We start from the raw sequence: 18,140 nt of genomic DNA, 5'->3' as shown, positions 1-18,140 counted from the left end.
TCAGCACAGAAAATTAAAGTGGAACAAAGAAATTGTCAACACCCAAAAAAATACAGCACTAAACTCATACCTATCAATGATCACACTGAATGTAAATGGACTAAATGCACCAATAATGTGACAGAGAGTGGCAGAATGGATTTAAAAAACACTACCTCTCTACATGCTGCCTACAAGAGACACACCTTAAAGACACAAACTAAAACACAAAGGATGAAAAAATATATACATATATCAAGCAAACAATAATCAAAAAAGAGCAAGAATGGCAATATTAATCTCTGACAAAACAGACTTTAAAGCAAAATCCACCACAAAGGATAAGGAAAGATACTATATAATGATTAAAGGGTCAACACACCAGGAGGACATAACCATAATAAACATTTACACACCTGACAGGGCTCCAAAATGGATAAATTCTAACAGCATTGAAAAGAGAAGTAGCTCTACACTAATAGTAGGAGACTTCAACACACCACTTTGGGTGAAGGACAGAATATCCAGAAAGAAGTTCAATAAAGACACAGAAGATCTGAATGCCACAATCAACCAACTTGATCTCACAGACATATACAGAACACTCTACCCAACAGCTGCCAAGTATACTTTCTTCTCCAACATACATGCAACATTCTCCAGAATAGGCCACACATTAGGCCACAAAGCAAGCCTTAACAGAATCCAAAACACTGAAATATTACAAACCATCTTTTCCGACCATAAAGCCATAAAAGTAGAAATCAGTAACAGAAAAAGCAAGGGAAAAAAAAATCAAATACAAGGAAACTGAATAATACCTTGCTGAAAAACTACTGGGTTACAGAAGAAATTAAGAACGGAATAAAGAAATTCACAGAATCAAATGAGAATAAGAACACATCCTAACAGAACCTTTGGAACACAGCAAAAGCAGTGCTCAGAGATCAATTTATAGCAATAAATGTACATATCCAAGAAGAAGAAAGGGCCAAAATCAAAACATTAACCCTACAACTCGAACAAGTAGAAAGAGAGCAGCAAAAGAAGCCCTCGGGCACCAGAAGAAAGGAAATAATAAAACTTAGAACAGAATTAAATGAAATAGAGCTAACTGAAAGAGCACAAGACCAAAAGTTGGTTCTTTGAAAAGATCAGCAAAATTGATACACCACCCACTAAACTGACAAAAGGAAAACTCAAGAGGAAGCAAACAGCCCAAATAAGAAATGAGATAGGTGATATCATAACAGACCCAACTGAAATTAAAAGAATCATAACAGAATACCATGAAAGTTGTGCTTCAACAAATTCAAACATCTAGAGAAAATGGACAAATTTCTAGAAACATACTGCTTACCTAAACTAACACAAACCAAGGTAGAACAACTAAATAAACCTTTAACAAAAGAAGGGATTGAAGAGGTAATTAAAAAACTCTCAGCAAAAAAAAAACCTTAGCCCTGACGGCTTCACTGGAGAATTCTACTAAACTTTCAGAGTAGAGTTAACACCACTACTACTAAAGGTATTTCGGGGCATAGAAAAGGATGGAATACTCCCAAGCTCATTCTATGAAGCCAGCTTAACCCTAATACAAAACCAGGTAAAGATACCACACAAAAAGAAAACTACAGACCAATATCCCTCATGAACATAGACACAAAAATCCTCAACAAAATTCTAGCCAACAGAATTCAACAACATATCAAAAACATAATCCACCATGACCAAGGAGGATTCATACCAGGTATGTCTGTTCTTTGGAAACCCTCGTGGCATAGTAGTTAAGTGCTACAGCTGCTAACCAAGAGGTCGGCAGTTCAAATCCGCCAGGCGCTCCTTGGAAACTCTATGGGGCAGTTCTACTCTGTCCTATAGGGTCTCTTATGAGTCGGAATCCACTCGACAGCAGTGGGTTTGGTTTTTTTTTGGTTTATGTAGGGATGGCTCAACATTAGAAAATCAATGTAATCCATCACATAAATAAAATAAGAACCACATGATTCTTATCAATTGATGCACAAAAGGCATTTGACAAAGACCAACACCCACTCGTGATAAAAACTCTCAGCAAAATAGGAATAGAAAGAAAATCCCTCAACATAATAAAGGGCATTTATACAAAGCCAAGAGCCAACATCATCCTAAATGGAGAGGGTCTGAAAGAATTCTCCCTGAGAATGGAACCAAACAAGGATGCCCTTTATCACCACTCTTATTTAACACTGTGCTGGAAATCCTAGCCAGAGCAATTAGACCAGAAAAATAAATAAAGGGCATCCAAACTGATAAGAAGCAAAAGTATTCCTATACACAGATGATATGATCTTACACACAGAAAACCCCAAAGAATCCACAAGAAAACTACTAGAACTAATAGAAGATTTCAGCAAAGTTTCAGGATATAAGACAAACATACAAAAATCAGTTGGACTCCTCTACACCAACAAAAAGAACACTAAAGAGGAAATCACCAAATCAATACCATTTACAACAGCCCCCAAGAAGATAAAATATTTAGGAATAAATCTAACCAGAGATGTAAAAAACCTATACAAAGAAAACTACAAGCACTACTCCAAGAAACCAAAAGAGCCCTACATAAATGGAAAAACGTACCATGTTTGTGGATAGGATGACTCAACACTGTGAAAATGTCAATTCCACCCAAAGCGAACTACAGATCAGATACAATGCAATCCCGATCCAAATTTTGATGACATTTTTTAATGAGATGGAGAAACAAATCACCAACTTCATGTGGAAAGAGAAGTGGCCCCGAATAAGTAAAGCATTACTGAAGAGGAACAACGTGGGAGGCCTCACACTACCTGATTTTAGAACCTATTGTACCGCTACGGTAGTCAAAACAGCCTGGTGCTGGTACAACAGATACACAGACCAATGGGACAGAATTGAGAATCCAGATGTAAATTCATCCACTTATGAGCAGCTGATATTTGACAAAGGTGCAAAGTCTATTAAATGGCATAAAACAGTCTCTTTAACAAATGATGCTATCATAACTGGACATTTGTCTGCAAAAAATGAAATAAGACCCATACTTCACACCTTGCACAAAACCTAACTCAAAATGGATCAAAGACCTAAATATAAAATCTAAAGCAATAAAGATCATGGAGGAAAAAACAGGGACAATGCTAGGAGCCCTAACATATGGTATGAACAGAATATAAAACATAACTAACAACGCACAAACACCAGCAGAGAAACTAGATAACTGGGAGCTCCTAAAAATCAAACATTTATGCTCATCAAAAGACTTCACACCAAAACAATAAAGAGAAAACCTACAGACTGGGAAAAAAATTTTGGCTATGACATATCTGATCAGGGTCTAATCTCTAAAACTTACAAGATACTGCAAAACTTCAACCACTAAAAGACAAATTACCCAATTAAAAAATGGGTAAAGGATAGGAACAGGCACTTCACCAAGGAAGACATTCAGGCGGCTAACAGATATATGAAGAAATGCTCACGATCATTACCCATGACAGAAATGCAAATCAAAACTACAATGAGAAACCATATCACCCCAATCCAAAAAACACAAAATAATAAATGTTGGAGAGGTTGTGGAGAGACTGGAACACTTATACACTGCTGGTGGGGATGTAAAATGGTACAACCACTTTGGAAATCCATTTCGCACTTCCTTAAACAGCTAAAGACAGAAGTATCACGCGATCCCGCAATCCCACTCCTTGGAATATAGCATAGGGAAATAAGAGTCCTCACACAAATAGATATATGCACGCCCGTGTTCACTGCAGCACTGTTCACAACGGCAAAAAGACAGAAACAACATAGGCGCCCATCAACAGACTAACGGATAAATGAATTATGGCATATTCACACAGTGGAATACTGCACAATGATAAAGAACGACTATGAATCTGTGAAACATCTCATAACATGGATGAATCTGGAAGGCATTAAACTGAGTGAAATTAGTTACAAAAGGGCAAGTATTATATGAGACCACTATTATAAGAACTCAAGAAAAGGTTTAAACACAGAAGAAAACACTTTTTGATGATTAAAAGGGTGGGAAGGGAGGGAGAGAGGAATTCACTAACTAGATAAAAGAGAAAAAAAACCTCGTTGCCATCAAGTCAATTCCAACTCCTAGCGACCCTACAGGACAGAGTAGAACTGCCCCATAGAGTTTCCAAGGATCAGCTGGTGGATTCAAACTGCCAACCTTTTGGTTAGCAGCCACAGCACTTAACCACTATACCGGCAGGGTTTCCGACAGTAGACAAGAATCATCTTAGGTGAAGGGAAGGATAACACACAATACAGGGGAAGTCAGCACCACTGGACTAAACCAAAAGCTAAGAAGCTTCCTGAACACAACCAAACACTACGAGGGACCATGTGGCAGGGGCGGGAGTCTGGGACCCATGGTTTCAGGGGACATCTAGGTCAACTGGCATAACAAAATTTATTAATAAAATATTCTGCACCTCACTTCGGTGAGCTGCCTCTGGGCTTCTTAAAAGCTTGCAGGCCGCCATTTAAAATGCATCAACTGGTCCCAACCCACACGAAGCAAAGAACACTAAAGACACAAGGAAAATATGAGCCCATGAGACAAAAGGGGCCACATAAACCAGAGACTTCATCAGCCTGAGACCAGACTAACTAGATGGTACCTGGCTACTACCAATGACTGCCCTGACAGGGAACACAACAGAAAGTCCCTAACAGAGCAAGAGAAAAGTGGTGTGCAGAACTCAAATTCTAGTAAAAAGTCCGGACTTAATGTTCTGACTGAGACTGGAAGAACCCCAGAAGACAAGGCCCCTGGACTCTCTGCTAATCCAGAACTAAAACCATTCCCGAATCCCACTTTTCAGACAGAAAATAGATTGGGCTATAAGACATAAAATGATACTTAGTTCAAGTAGCTTCTTAGTTTAGGGAGATACACAAGACTAAAAGGGCAGCTCTTGTCTAGAGGGGAGATGAGAAGGCAGAAAGGGCTAAGGGCTGGTTGAGTGGACACAAGAAATCGGGGTGGAAAGGAGTAATGTTCAGTCATATTATAGGGATAGCAACTAGGGTGACATAACAATGTGAGTATAAATTTTTCTACGAGAACTAACTTGAGCTGTAAACTTTCACCTAAAGCACAACAACAACAAAATACCTAGGAGATTTTTTAAACATTTCCTAGCATGTGTTTGAAATATTTATTAAAGGGAGGAAAAACAGCACCAGCAAGAAACCTTTTGCCCTCAAACCTGCCAATTAGCAAAAAAAAAAAGAAAAACCAAAGGAAAATTATTAAAAGATGTCCTATAAATTGTCTGCTATGCATTCCTAAGAATGATCAGTCAAAACAAATGATCAATTCTCAATTATCCATACTGGTGGAAAAGAGAAACAATACCAATTATCTCAAATTCTTTCAAATGAGGCTTTTAAATAGAGACCCCTCACTCCCTGACTCAGTGACATCACTGTGAACCCAAAGTGAACAAGCCCTCCACAGGGAGGGGGACCAGAAATATTTGTGGGGGATGGTGTCTTTCATATTCGATTATATTTGGTAAATCTGTGGTTGACAGTCCCCTTTGGGGATTTAAGATCTTCCAGTTCTAGATTCTCTAGTACATGTTATGAATTACAAACTTCTTTAAAGTCCATTGTAATTAACACAGAAATAGAAAAATTTACTGTGCAAATTACGGAAAAAGGAAGTTTTATTATAAGGAAAATATTTTTGACTTTATAAAATTTCTGGATTTACAAAACAACCTGATCACACTTTCGCTATAGACAGACTGAAAAGACTTTTCAAAGAGGTCAAGAGAAACAGTAAGTCAAGTGTTTACACTTTGTGGACATCTGCAAACTCAAATAAAGACAAATGACCGGCACTGAGTTAGTGGGCACTGCGACATTTTTCAATATTGCAATTCACGGACCCAAAGCTAAAGCTGAAGAAAGCTGTTACGGGGTCTGCTGTTCTCATGTGCGCGTATCTGGGCGGGGACACCATGGTGGGGGGAGTATGGGCAACAATGGGGAAGGAAGACCCAAAAACTGATTCTCTGTGTATTTTAAAATCTTAAAATTAGCCCTAATCTTTGGAATAGGTCTACAGAAGTTTTATTAAACTCATGTATATTACTTTATTATTGTATTTGTTGCATATTTTATTAACGAAGTCATAAAACTCCACTGCTTGATTTCAGCCATTCTGTCATACAGTCTATTGTAACTGGTTTTAAACAAGTTTTATTTTATTAAGACAGAAGAGGATTTAAGTCTAGGACAATTGAGCAGTATAATAAATAAGAGTAATGGATTATAAACCATGGAATAAAACAAATATCCACAAGACCATAATAATGCAAATAAATGAAAAGGAACAGAAATAGAAGAGGGTAAGTGAGGAAGGAGGGAAAGTTCTTATGCTTGAATTCCAATTCATAAATGTAAAAGGAATAAAAAAACTTTTTTAATCATCATTCGACAAACACCACAGTAATAACTGTTTCAGATAAAAATTATCCATAGTCACTAAAATTGGATGCTAACATTAAGTGGGCAAAGTATCTACCCACAAAATATACATTAATGACAATAGGGAAAACAGTAACTTCACAGTGGAGAAACCTAGCAAACACTACCTTAAAAGTTAACAAATTACCAGTAATAAAACATATCACCATCACCATTTCTGAAGTACTCTTGCCAAAAATGCACCACCTGGGTTTAATCATGAAAAAACAACAAAAAGACACAACCTACACGATAAGGTAGTTTTCAAAATCATCAGCGTCCTTCAAGTTAAATAAAAATTGAGGAATTGTCCCAGATTGGAGGAGACTAAGGAAACATGACAACTAAGTGCAATGTGATATTGTAGGCTGAATCCCAGATCAGCAAGAAGGGTTTTAGTGGGACAACAGGCAAAATGCGGATATGCGCTACAGATTATGCCCTGTACCATCGTTAACTTCCTGGTTTTGATCATTGCACTAGGGTCATGTCAAATGTTAACACTTGGGGAAGCTAGGTGAAAGGTACATATGAATCTGTATTTTTGCAAGTCTGAAATTATTTCAAAATGAAAAATTAAACTCAAAAATAAGAGTACAAACTACTATTAAGTAATGAGTATTAAATTACAATTACGAACAAGCGTCACTAAGTAAACTAAACCTGAGACCAGCAAATTTTTTCTGTAAATGGCTGAACAGCAAACATTCCAGGCCTCCTTGGCCAAGAGTTCTGTGTCTCCACTGCTCATCACTGTCACTGTGTCACAAAGGCATCCACCAGCACTGAGGGAAAAACCGAGTGTGGCTGTGTTTCAATAAAGACAAGAGCAGGTGGATTTGGCCTGCAGGCAACAGTTTGCCAACCCTTAAACTGAACAAACAATTTTTATCGTTAAAGAAGGTAAAATTTTGACACAGCACGATAGGTAATAATCCTCTTCTGTTAAATAATAAATTTCATTTGTTATTCCATGTTATTTACAGAATTCTTTATCCTGTACTGTGAGCAGAGGATCTTTAAACAGAGAAAGACAACATTTCCATATATTCCCTATTAATAGTTCTCACACAAAATGAGCTAAAGGATGCACTTAACTAAATGATCCTCCTCCCACCCCAAAATAAACTTATTTCAGCACAAAAGCAAAGATAATTACTTTTTTTTATTACAAGGACTCCAATTTTTAAATCCATATTTACTTTACATACAAATTCAGTGTCCAAAAAAATTTTTTAAATTGCCTCCTCACCTTAAATATATTTTAAACTGCTTTTACTTCTGGTTTGCAATTTGTACATGGTTTCTTTAGTTTGTCTAGATAGACTGAGTAACTTAAAAGGTGTACATTGTATACATAAATTTGACAATTAAAAATAACTTCTTTAAAGCCTGTAAGACTTAGCTACATGATTCACAAGCCTCATTAAATGAATACAGAAAGAACTACAAGTTCTGGATACCAAGAAGAAATAAATGTTAGATGTTTTTATCCAAGAGATAAGTCACAAATTTTGACCAAAAATGGTGTCGTTAAAACTTTAAATGACATAAATGGCATGATGACATTATAAACACAGCCAAGCATTATATATTTTTAAAAGATCAAGACCTGGGCTAATTGTGATTGGTCTGTGTGTGTTATTTTTATCACGGGGCTCACCGTGAGCAACATGAGCTCCCTGCCCAGAGCTCAGGAGTTTCCTCATTCTATCACTAAGGCATGCTGATGGCCACTCAGAGTGAGAGTGCGCACAGAGTGATGGCATGGACCAGTGGATGCCTTCACCTGGCCACGACTTACCCTAGGGTGTTGCCTGCCAGCCTGCCCAGAGTCTCAGAACCTGATAGAAACCACGGGGAGTCGCTTGTCCTACCAGGCCTCGAAGTCCTCCCTGCCCCCGAGTTGCTGTTCAACTTTGACCTGGGGGAAAAACAAAAGGAGGAACAATCACAAAACAGTCCAAAACTCCCTAGGTACAAACCTGGAATTCCAGGTCTCACTGCTCTGAGTCAGCCCCAACTCATAGCATCCTCGTGCACAACAGAATGAAACACTGCCTGGTCCTCCACCATCCCCAGGATCAGATGCTGATCAGACAGTTGTGATCCATAGGGTTTCTACTGGCTGATTTTCAGAAGTGGATCGCCAGGCCTTTCTTCCTAGTCCATCTTAGTCTAGAAGCTCTGCTGAAACCTGTTTGGCACCGTAACACACAAGCCTCCATTGACAGAGGAGTGGTCGGTAGTGCCTGCACTTGAGGTACACCGGCATGGACGACAAGAATTCTTACTGTGATAAAATACCAGCCTAGCAATTCTCTGCTAACTCTTACTGAAATTTATACTTCATATCAAAGAGAAAATCTAAAACCTTATAGCCTCATAGCAATCTATTGTCCTTTTTTGGTTGAAACCTTTTTCATATTTTAACTGCAAATTTATTTTAAACAGTAAATTGCCACTTAGATTTTTTTAGTAATCACGTTTTCCTTAGATGCAACCAACTGACAGACGTAATACATTATCATGCTTCCTTCTTTATATACTATTATTTTTACAGACCAAAATTTTAAAGGCTTCGTTGTTTTCAAATTGAGTTACTTGATTTGGAAATAGTAAAGGTGAAAAACGTCATCTAAAAAAACATTTCAGTCAAAGAACAAATAACACATAAAATACCTTTCTTCTGGGAACCTATTTCCGGTAAGTAATCAACAGCTCTACTACTTTTCATGCTAGTATAGTCATTAATCTCTGCTTACATAAAAATTAAAATCAAACTACAAAGTAACCATTTCACTTTATTTCAAGCATCTGATTTTTTTCCAATGCTTTTTTTTGTGTCACCAAAATGAAAACACACGTTTAATATAAAAGTAATACCTTCTAAGAGCTAAGTATTTATTAAATAGAAATGATATATCTTACCCATCATTATTGTCAGGTTTACCCAATTCCAATCTGTCTGGTTGTACTGAAAAACCAATCCTGCAAACTCTACCATCCTAAGAACGAACAAAATAGAAAAAATTTCCAAAGTAAAAATGCATATTAAAATCTGAATGTGGTCAACAAACAGTATTCTCTGCCTATCACTGTCAATTTAGAAGACAACAAACAAGTTCCTTTCCTGAACACTTATACCTAAGCTGGGGAAATATGAAATACATACATTATCAAAAAACCAGTACAAAATCATTTAAAGAATCTCAATCAGAATTCAGAGTAAGGAAATGACTGGGTATCAGGAGCTTCCCCATTCTGTGACTAGTTCCAAATTCTAGTAAATCATTCAAACTTTCTCTGGACCCAGACTCTTTTACACAATGAAGAAACAGAACTGGGTGGTCTCTGAAATAGCAGTTCCACGTAGCTTCTATTTTCTCTGGTTAAAAAGCAAGAAACAAGATGATACACAATTCTACCTTAACTGCTTACTTTCCATTTCTCTACCTTCGAGTAGATAATTTACCTCCAGAAGAAAGGCAGCATGATTTGGTCCCACGACACACTGTTTAATAGTAGCCTGTTCCAATACATTCAAAGGGGGATGGCTGGGGAAGTTAAAAAAAAAAAAAACTATACATAAGCGAATCATTTTTTAAATGGTGAATACATTCTAGGTTATTCCCCCAACTAACAAAAGAAAAAAATTGCTGGCATGACCTTCTTTAAAAAAAAAAAAAAAACTTTATATATTTTAAAACAAAAATTTAAAAATAATAATTATGAGATCCCATTATGCCAGAATTTTTTTTAATCAGTATGAACAGAAACTATGATTCAAATGAACCCAACTCAAAAGATTCTTAGTAGCTGCTGCCTAAATGAGTTTGTTTTCCTAATTTAAAAAATGTGTTCTTTGTTGGAAAATTTAAAGTATCTTAAAATTCTTACCTGTTTAAATTATATTTGTTCAGTTTCTCTGAAACTTCTCGTAACCTTTAAAAGCAAAATAATGCATAAATAAACCACATGTACAGATCCTCTGTAAATAAAACAGTTCTAACAGTCACTTGGGCCATTATTTTGGTGATTTCCAAAATACCATTTGAAAAAAAAAAAAAATGCTATCAAGACTATACATCATGGCAAGAATGGTTTTTTATATATTATCTTTGACTTTTGTCCTGACCACCCCCACCCCCCACACACCCAAAATCACCAGCAGGCTCTGCAATTTCTCTTCCCTCACCACCCCATTAGCAACCTCAGTAACAAAAATGATAGTATTGTTAATCCCATTTCACAAATGAGGAAACAGGCTTCTAGAGTTTATGTAACAAAAATGGCAGCAGAGCCCTGGTTGCAGAGTGGTTAAAAGCTACAACTGCTAACCAAAAGGTTGGCAGTTCAAATCTACCAGCTGCTCCTTGGAAACCCTATGGGGCAGGTCTACCCTTTCCCATAGGGTCACTATGAGTAGGAATCAACTCGAAAGCAACGGGTTTAGTTTTAGTTTAAGGGAACACTGATGGAATGGTTATTACTCAGTTAAATGTTCTAATTCTTACAAAAATCATGGTAAGACTCCTAATCACATGTGTAATGTATACAAATTTGTGTTGGAAACGATATCCACAGATAGCAAGGGGGTTACTCCCAGCTCATCTACTAATAACTGGGCTCACTTAAGCTCACTAGGTCTCAGATTCTCTTCTATGTTAGGGAAGGACTATTTGTCATCTCTGGTTCCTTGCAGAACCCTTGTGGCGCAGGTTAACCGCTCAGCTGTGAACCAAAAGGCCGGCAGTTTGAATATACCAGTCACTCGTATAGGGTAGGTCTACTCTGTCCTACAGGGTCGCTGTGAGTTGGAACCCCATCAACGGCAATGAGTTTTTTCTTTTTTTGGTTTTGTTTCTTTTCAGTCCTGAAATTCTTTGAATTTTAAGAAAAGCAAGTGTATCAGTGGAGGATATGTATGTAATATTTATATGAGAATAAAAACCAAGCCCGTTGCCATCAAGTCGGTTCTAGCCACTGCACCACCAGGGCTCCTTATATGAGAATTAAAAAAAACCTGTTGCTGCCGAGTCGATTCCAACTCATAGCAACCCTTTAGGACAGAGGAGAACCGCTCCACAGGGTTTCCAAGGAGCAGCTGGTAGATTCGAACTGCCAACCTTTTGGATGGCAGCCTGAGCTCTTAACCACTGCGCCACCAGAGCTCCTATAAGAGAACTGCACTTATTGTCATATTCAGTTTCATACCACATCTTACCTATCTCAAACTTTCATATACTTGATTTTACATGTCCATTTCCACTGCTTCTCCAAATAGCAAATGTTTAAAAGTACTGAAAGTCAATCCCAAAAATTTACACAAAATTTACAGTCTTCTAAATCTCCAGAGAGCTACTGGCCCCCTACATATTATCTTACATAGATCCCAGATGATAGTGACAAAAGAAACCTTCAAGCAAAAAAAAAAAGTACACGAAATAATAAGGAACATTAAGTTCCCTTTTACATTATAGTCTTCAGCAGACACAAGTCACACAATTACCTCAGGACAATGACTATATTCATTTAAATTTCCTAAATTATTAAATGCCTCTAAATAATTATCTGGCACTCGTCTTTAGGATCTTACAATACTTGAAGTTATTAATTATAACATTCTTATAGCAATATTAACAAAAGTTTTCCTTAAAATAAAAGAAAAACCACCCTAGAAGCTCACCAAATTCCATTTCAAAATAAATCTTTACATGTGATTATGATGGAAAACAATTTTAAGAGTACAGCAGAATATTGCAAAATAACCACATAGATCAGCATTTAATCTCATTGAAGACAGACAAGGGAAAGCCTTTGTGAAACAGCTGTTTAACACAACGAACAGATAGGTTAGCAATCAGTTTCTGGCAATCCGTAGTACTTCTACACCAAAGAATTATTCTATATTCCAATTGTTGGGTTTTTTTGTTCAGTGCTGTTGAATTGGTTCTGACTCATAGTGACCTTGTATACAACGGAATGAAACACTGCTCCGTCCTGCACCATCCTCACAATTCTTGCTATGTTTGAGCTCTTAGTTGCACTGTGTGAATCCATCTCGTTGAGGGCCTTTTTTCCCTGACCCTCTACTTTACCAAGCTTGATATCCTTCTGCAGGAACTGGTCCCTCCTGATAACATGTCCAAAGTAAGCAAGCTGAAGTCTCACCATCCTTGCTTCTAAGGAGCCTTTTGGCTGTATTTCTTCCAAGACAGGTTTATTCACTCTTCTGACGGTAATCAATATTCTTTGCCAACATCATAATTCCAATGAATCAATTCTTCTTGTCTTCCTTATTCATTATCCAGCTTTCACATGCATATGACATAATTGAAAATACCATGGCTTAGGTGAAGTGTACCTTAGTTCTCAAGGTGACATCTTTGCTTTTTAACACTTTAAAGAGATCTTTTGCAGCAGATTTGCCTAATGCAATACATCATTTGATTTCCTCACTGACACTTCCATGGGTGTTGGTTGTGAATCTGAGCAAAACGAAATATTTGACAACTTCGATCTTTTCTCCATTTATCATGTTGCTTATTGGTCCAGTTGTGAGGATGTTTGTTTTCTCGATGTTGAGGTGTAATCCACACTGAAGACTGTAGTCTTTGACCTTCATCCGTAAGTGCTTCAAGTCCTCCACACTTTCAACAAGCAAGATTGTGTCACCTGCATATCACAGGTTGTTAACGAGTCTTCCTCCAATCCTGATACTTCGTTCTTCTTCATATAGTCCACCTGCTCAAATTATCTGCTCAGGATATAGTGAGTAAGTACAGTGAAAGGATACAACCTCGACTCACATCTTTCCTGACTTTAAACCATGCAGGATCCCCCTGTTCTGTTTGAACAACTGACTGCCTCTTGGTCTATGTTCAGGTTCCTCACGAGCACAGTTAAGTGTTCTGGAATTCCCATTCTTCTCAATGTTATCCATAACTTATTATGATCCACACTGTCGAATGCCCTAGCATAGCCAAGAAAACACAGGTAAACATCTTTCTGGTATTCTCTGCTCTTAGCCAATATCCATCTGATATCAGCAATGATATCCCTTGTTCCATCTCCTCTTCTGAAAAATGCAGCTTTAATTTCTGGCAGTTCCCTGTGGACGTACTGCTCAAATGTTTTTGAATTATCTTCAGCGCAATTTTACTTGCATGTGATATTAATGATACTGCGCAATAATTTCCACATTCCATTGGATCACCTTTCTTTGGAATGGGCACAAATATGGATCTCTTCCAGTTGGTTGGCCAGGTAGTTGTCTTCCAAATATTCTGGCATAAGAAAATTAAAACAAGTCCACAAGAACCAGAGTACAAACTTGAATACACCCCACCTGAATTTAGAGACCATTTCAAGAATAGATTAAATGCACTGAACACTAATGACCAAAGACCAGACAAGTTATGGGATGACATCAAAGACATCATATATGAAGAAAGCAAAAGGTCATTAAAAATACAAGAAAGAAAGAAAAGACCAAAAAGGATGTAGAAGAGACTCTGAAACTTGATCTTGGAATGGAAGAAATGATGAAGGAAGAGAGCTGAACAGAAGATTTCGAAGAGCAGCTTGAGAAGTATTATACTGAAATGCGCAAAAGCCTGGAGTTAGAAAACCAAAAGAGAAGAACACATTCAGCATTTCTCAAGCTGCAAGAACTGAAGAAAAAATTCAAGCATCAAGTTGCAATGTTTAATATACTTAATATAGGGTTGCTATTTTTTTTATTAATATATTTAACATTTAATATCAATCAACTCAATGGCGATGGGCTTTTTTTTTTTTGGATACGCAAAAAACTGAACGACACAGGAAGCACCAAGAGAAGACTGAAGAATCTCTAAAGGCATACACAGAGTTGCTGCGCCAAAAAGAACTGGTTGACCTTCAACCATTTCAGAAGACGGCATATGATCAGGAACCAATGGTACTGATGGAAGAAGTCCAAGCTGTACTGAAGGCACTGGCAAAAAACAAGGCTCCAGGAATTGACAGAATACCAATTGAGATGCTTCAATAAACAGATGCAATGCTAGAAGCGCTCACTCATACTCCAATTAAATAACCTATTTTATTCCTTTAAATTTATAGTCATTTTACAGAGATAGACACTGCAACTTTTTTTTTTTTAAGCACCAAGTTAGCAAGCTGATGTTAACAGTGAGACAGGAAAACAAAGCATAAAGGCTCTTGCTAGAAGCTAATGTATTTCATTGCTGCTCTTGAAATCCCTTATAATTTAAATCTCATTCACCTCAAATTTAACATTCTAATTTCAAGGATGATTCATCATCTCATAGATCCTCAACTGGCAAAAGCACTTGGTACAGGGTCTTCAATTTCATAATTCTCTGCCTACCCTCTGTCACACAACATACTTGCATGCTCAGACACAAATACTTAAACTGGACTAAAACTGAAGGATCTTACTGAATTACAAAAACAATGGAACTTTAGGTATACTTAGATTCACAAAAAGCTTCAATTCTCCAGGACAGAATGATATTCCTGATCCTATCATCTACCAGATGATGGTTTCCACATATATAGAATTGTAAAACAAGTACACACCTAGCCACGTTCTATGCTTACTGGCAATGGTTGTAAAGATGGAAAGTGACAAGCTGTTAGCAGTACATTTCCTCCAGTCTCATTCCTACCTGTTTCAGGCCCAGCCCAAATATTACCTTCTCCATGAACTTTACCTGGTAGCCCTGATTTTCTTCCTGCAGAAGTCTACAACTTCTGTCTCATGCATGACTTTCACTGTCTACATTCTAGTCATCTGTGTTTCCGTCTGAATTCTCTGTCTTCACAGACTCTAAGCAAAGACAGGATAAAACATGCCAAGTCTCTCCTCACCGCCCCCCACCTCTTTGGATACAGTTCTGACTGTGAAAAAATGTACAGTGTTACTTGTACACAACCCATCTCAGAGGCATTAAAAGTTACTAATTTTCATGTCAACAAAACCAACTCCCTGGGTCTTCCATTTCAAATTAAAGTTAAGAATAAACACAAAAAGTGTGAATATACAAATTTCTTTTAGGCTAGTGCCTGTATAACTTTTGCATGCAAACCAGTTAACATGGAGAAAGCATTTAATAACTTACCACTTATCCAGTAACAATATTAGCAAAAAGCCCAACCGCCAGTCATCTATTCATGGAATAAAACTTTTACATACCTATATAATTTTATTTTGGAATGAAGGGCTTAATAAACCACACAAAGAACCAACAGTTAGTAAAGGTTACTTGCAATACGAAATCACAGAATTCCACAGGAAACGTCTCGAAGCTCACCTCTTGTCATCAATGTCAGAGAAGGCAGGTATTGCCAAGACACAAATGAGTACATTAAAAATCTATGCCTGGATAGTCTCTGGTAGAAAAAATGATATACTCCAGGAGTATTTCTGGCATTTTTCCAAAGGTAAATCCTCTGAATCTTAAATCCTAAAACAACTACCTCAAACTTCAAGAGGTTTTTTTTTTTTTTCTTGGGGGGGGTGGAGGAAACAACTGCTATGTTACCAGATAGATGGTAGGAACAGAGTCAAACCCATCTTTAACCACAGAACATGGTCTTTCCATTATATCATCATGCACTTTTCTTAAGTGTAAGCAATCAGTCCTCAACTTTGACGCACTTTTTTAAAATACAACTACCACACCATACTATATTCACTGCCATTTCTCAACTGCTTCTTCACATGACAACCAGTCACATTATAACTGCTCAATAATTTCAATCTATCATATATGGTGGTCCCACCTGCCAGCCTCTGCAACTGCCAGGCTAGGCTTCAGGCAGAGTTACAGAGGGCATTTTGAAATGGTCATTTACTTGTCCCAGCATTTAGCAGGCACACCCTCACCCCCTACCAACAAACTGAGAGCCTGGCGTTAGTTCGTTCAATCCAGCCTACACGGTATCCAACCCCAAATCCCTTCTCACACTCTTGGAGCAAATCAATTTCCTTTAGGGAGGCGTGAGTAAAAACAGAGGGGCCAACTGGGTGTTCTCCTTATGGTGACTGCGGATTCATTTGTGTGCGAAAGGGAGAAAATCTTTCCCCTACCCACTCAACTCTGTAATTTAAAGATTAGTAGCTACTTTGACCCCCAAGGCCAGGGATGCAAGGATTCTTCCTATAGTCCTAGGGAAAAAAGGGATGCCTTCTAATCTCAAGCTCTCTTTCTCTCTCTCTCTCTCACACACACACCCCTCCCCCAACCCCACACATACTCCACTGAGATGACTGATAGGTGTGTGGGTCACATTGTTGTGAAGAGTCACAGTGGCCTTCTGCGTTGCCTCTGCTCAATGAATAAGTACTAGCATATTCGGGATGATCTCTTCATCTCCTGTCATCACGAAAACCCTCTCACACAATGTCTGAAATTTGACTTTCAAGTTTTCAGTTTTTGGCCACATTTTTGAAATCCATTTTGTTTGTACCTAAATTTACCCCGATCATTATTTCCCCAACTATGGAATTTTACAGAGCAATAAATGGGGTGGTACACAATAATGAAATAAGTAGTATGATTTTTTTTTCCGACAAGGATACACACACACAAAAAAATCACTATACCTCATTTTCACACCGAAAAAATGTAAGAAGACCTTAATCTTTAATAAATATAAATTTAGCTGTGTTAAAAACTCCCTATTTTGTTCTTCGTTTTTCTCATGTCACAGCTGACCACAAAAAAAATTATTAAGTTTAACATTAAGGAACCAATGGTTACTGTAATAACCAAACGTGAATTTAAAATATTACCAAAATAAAACAAAATATTTTGGGAGTCAAGAAAGCAGAGATGATTAGTTTATTTCTCTGTACCTCCTGTAACCGAAAACCAAACCCATTGCCGTTGAATGGATTCCAACTCACAGGGACCCTATAGGACAGAACAGAACTGCCCCCAGTAGGGTTTCCAAAGAGCATTTGGTGGATTTGAACTGCCAACTCTTTGGTTAGCAGCTGAGCTCTTAACCACTGTGCCACCAGGGCTCTGTACCTCCTACAGGAAAGGTAAATCAGAATCTCTGGTTATGGGGCCCACAAATATGCATTTTCACCACCCCAACAGTCTTCTTTCTCCACTCCCTCATTAATATACTCTAAGGATTCTCTCAAATGTTCTGGTCTCAGAACCACTTTACACTCTTAAGAATTACTGTTGTTGTTGTTAGTTGCTGTTAAGTCAGCCCCAACTTGTAGCAACCTTATGTATGATAAAAAAAAAAAAAAAGAATGAAAGAATTATTGAGGACCCCCAAAAAGTCTTTATTACATATTGACATAAATTACCTTCTTAGGAAAAATAACTATTTTCCCAAAAATATTTTTGATACAGGGACTGTGTTTTATGTTTTGTCAATCACTTTATTATCAGGCTTAAAAGACAGCCTGACACTCAAATCTGCTTCTACATTCAATCTGTCACACTATGTTGTTTTAGTTGAAGTATATGAAGAAAATCTAGTCCCACCTAGATAAGTTGTTGGAAAAGGGGGAAATATTTTAACCCTTTTTGTGCTTGATAGCACATATAGTGACTATGTACTTTTTCAACCTCTGAGGCTTA

General features: G+C 37.5%; 1 protein-coding gene across 1 annotated transcript in view; it reads right to left on the bottom strand.

Annotated features, from left to right (window-relative positions):
- Nucleotides 1–18,140, bottom strand: part of UBR5 (ubiquitin protein ligase E3 component n-recognin 5) — a 172,895-nt gene that overhangs the window by 109,098 nt on the left and 45,657 nt on the right. Inside the window, exons 2-5 of the mRNA XM_049854462.1 lie at nt 10,423–10,467; nt 9,998–10,079; nt 9,454–9,530; nt 8,327–8,446 (exon numbers count right to left, since the gene is read on the bottom strand). Coding sequence (XP_049710419.1) covers nt 8,327–8,446; nt 9,454–9,530; nt 9,998–10,079; nt 10,423–10,467 — 324 coding nt within the window. The remainder of the gene's footprint in view (nt 1–8,326; nt 8,447–9,453; nt 9,531–9,997; nt 10,080–10,422; nt 10,468–18,140) is intronic.

Source organism: Elephas maximus, chromosome 15, assembly GCF_024166365.1.
Source record: "Elephas maximus indicus isolate mEleMax1 chromosome 15, mEleMax1 primary haplotype, whole genome shotgun sequence".
In the NCBI taxonomy this organism is placed as follows: domain Eukaryota; kingdom Metazoa; phylum Chordata; class Mammalia; order Proboscidea; family Elephantidae; genus Elephas; species Elephas maximus.
The sequence above is the reverse complement of the archived record's forward strand: the minus strand, read 5'-3'. Positions and strand labels throughout refer to the sequence as shown.